The 2,887-nt window shown below is 36.9% G+C and overlaps 1 protein-coding gene across 1 annotated transcript; it reads left to right on the top strand.

Moving 5' to 3' along the window:
• The first annotated feature begins 1,464 nt into the window (after nt 1-1,464).
• LOC127102242 (uncharacterized) lies at nt 1,465-2,421 on the top strand. Its single transcript, XM_051039641.1, has one exon. It carries the CDS (start codon nt 1,465-1,467, stop codon nt 2,419-2,421), a length of 957 nt encoding a protein of 318 aa, XP_050895598.1.
• The last annotated feature ends 466 nt before the right edge of the window (nt 2,422-2,887 follow it).

Genomic DNA, 2,887 nt, shown 5'->3' with positions numbered 1-2,887 from the left:
TTCATAAATGTTTCAAAAAAACCTTTAAGCATATCAAACTCTTTCTATAAGACTAAAAAACACAAATCTCATTCAAAACTTTTACCACTTAGCTTTTTCATTTTAAACCCTTTCTCAAAAGAGACTAGACATGAATCATCTTTATAGTTGAGATATAAATATCCTACCCCATAGTAATGATTGAAATTGATGTTGATTCTTTTCCATATGAAGGAGTTAGTGGCATACTTGTAGATTCTATATCCAAGTTGGAGCCCTTCCTTCATAATGATGAAAAGATCCATCTTCTCATGTTTGTAGTGGTTTAGATGAGTATTCTCCTTAATATGATAAATTGTCTCTTCTTCTAAAATAAACTAAATAAACCCTTTTATTATTTGTACCCCGAACTACGGGATTTTGATCCTTCATTGGTACGTAGGTACAAAACTTTATGTCTTTTCAAATCCAAAAAAGCAATAAAGCACATTTCGATTCTCATATCCTAAATCTTTAGTAAACAACAATAACCAAACACAAATATATCAAGAGGTTCCTATAGGATACTATAGATGATTAGGGTGCTAGTGCCTTCCATTTTCATAATAAACCCCTGAACCTTCAATCTCTTTATTGCACTATTTTGCATTGCATATTCATGGGTTATTTGACCTTTCCCCCTTCCCTTGTATAAATTAAAGTTCGGTGGTGACATTTTATTTTACGAGTCAAGTTAACCTAATAGCTTGGTCTCCGATTCTCACCGCGACATAAATGGAAACTTCACTAGGGACATCCCCAAGAGGGTTACACCTATCTTGTATATATTTGTGTTATTATATTGTTTGCTATGTTTTTTGGGTTTCTTTTGGTGATTCATATGTGGTGAGATATGTCATAACCTGAACTTGAGTACATAAATAAGATATGATAATGGTATAATCGAGAAAGCTTGGGTGGAGTAATCCCGAACAAGCTGACTTGAGAATCCCCCACTCAGTGGAAGCTCCTTTGAGGGTAGTCTTTGTTAAACGAGTAATCGTGAAAGCTTTGATACTTTCGACCTCACCTGGGAGCCTGAGAAATTGAGGACTTTAGTATCCCTTTACCCCCACTTGGACTTTTAGGACGTAGTGCGATGGCTATGAAGGTGTAAACCTGAAATAGTAGATACGCGATGCTACACTCAGACGAGGTTCTCTTGAGAAAATATTATTGATTCCCGAATAATCAGTGTGCTAGTAATATCCAAAATATGGATCAATGACTTTGGGGATATTCTTAGAACCTTGTTCTATAGGCACAAAAAACCTTAGTACATACCTTTTGGGATGGTTGAACCCATGAATCCATGCTCGTGACGTCGAACCTTTAAACCCCATATGTTTGTGCATCCATACATTGATGCATTCATTCATCATTTTTAACCAAGTTTTCAAGGAACTTAGAAACACTTGTTGAAAACATCACAAGAACTTTTTTACCATGGATTTTGGAAGAAGAAGAACTGAAAAGTACACTTTCAAGAGTCCTAAGATAAAAGATCTAAGAGAACTAGGGGATTTGGTTGCTGATCCAATAGGTTTTAAGGATAGATATGGGATACTTATGTCACTATTGAAGAACAACATGACAAATGGGATTCTTGCTACACTAGTCCAGTTCCATGGTCAGTTGTATCATTGCTTCACCTTTCCAGATTACCAGCTTATGTCCACACTAGAGGAGTATTCCTATTTGCTTGGATTACATATTTATGATCAGATCCCATTTTCTGGATTGGAGGAGATTCCTAAGGATAAAGTTATTTCTGAAGCTACTCATTTGAAGATGTCTGATATTAAAGCTTATATGACCACAAAGGGAGGTATTCTTGGGTTGCCAGCTAAGTTTATGATGGATAAAGCTCGTTACTTTGCTAGTATGAAGAGTATAGATGCTTTCAAGGCTATTCTTGCCTTGCTCATTTATGGATTGTTCCTCTTTTATAATGTTGACATTAATGCTATTAAGATATTCTTGATTGGAAATACAGTTCCCAGTCTAGTTGCAGATACCTACCATTCTGTTCATCTCAGGAACTCTTATAGTGGGGGGATGGTTATATTTTATGTGCCTTTGCTTTACAAGTGGCTTATTTCTCACTTACCTCGGTCTACTGCTTTTTGGAATCTTAGGGATGGTCTTTTATGGTCACAGAAGATTATGTCTCTCACATATTCTGATATTGAGTGGTATAGTCATGCTTATGATGAAGTCAAGATCATTGAAAATTGTGGAGAGTTTCCTAATGTGCCTCTTCTCGATACAAAAAGAGGTATCAACTATAACCCGATTTTGGCTCATCGTCAGCTTGGATATCCTATGAAAGATAAACCAAGCAATATCCTATTGGAAGTCCTCTTCTTTAAAGAAGGTGAAGATAACAAATCACTTAAGTAGAAGACTATGCATGTTTGGCGTCATGTCCATAAAAAGGGGAGAGAAGTTATAGGGAAGCCAAACTGTGTTTCTTTGGAGACTTATCTTCAATGGGTACAAGCTAGGTCTATCAAGTTGAAGATGCCTTATCCTCTCCATGAGCCTTTTCCTATAGCCGCTAGAGAGCCTACTCTGATTTTCATGACTGATGCGGAGAAACATCGGATTGCTTTGACCATGGTGCATCGAGAAAGGGTCGCTTGGAAGAATACATACCAGTTTATCAATAATGAGAATGAAGAACTCCAAAAGCATTTAAAGAAGAAGAATGAATAGGAGATTGCCAACAAGAAGAGAAAGGTGCATGAGGATTTATTTTCCTCTAGCATTCAGCCAAATACTCCTCCCGCCTCAGTTGCTTGGAAGTTGATTGTTGACAAGCTCGTGATTGAGAAGACTTAGATGGAAGACCAGATCAAGGAGCTCA

The sequence above is a fragment of the Lathyrus oleraceus genome, chromosome 7 (genome assembly GCF_024323335.1).
Source record: "Lathyrus oleraceus cultivar Zhongwan6 chromosome 7, CAAS_Psat_ZW6_1.0, whole genome shotgun sequence".
Classification (NCBI taxonomy): domain Eukaryota; kingdom Viridiplantae; phylum Streptophyta; class Magnoliopsida; order Fabales; family Fabaceae; genus Lathyrus; species Lathyrus oleraceus.
Note: the sequence above shows the minus strand (reverse complement) of the source record. Positions and strands in the feature narration are given on the sequence as shown.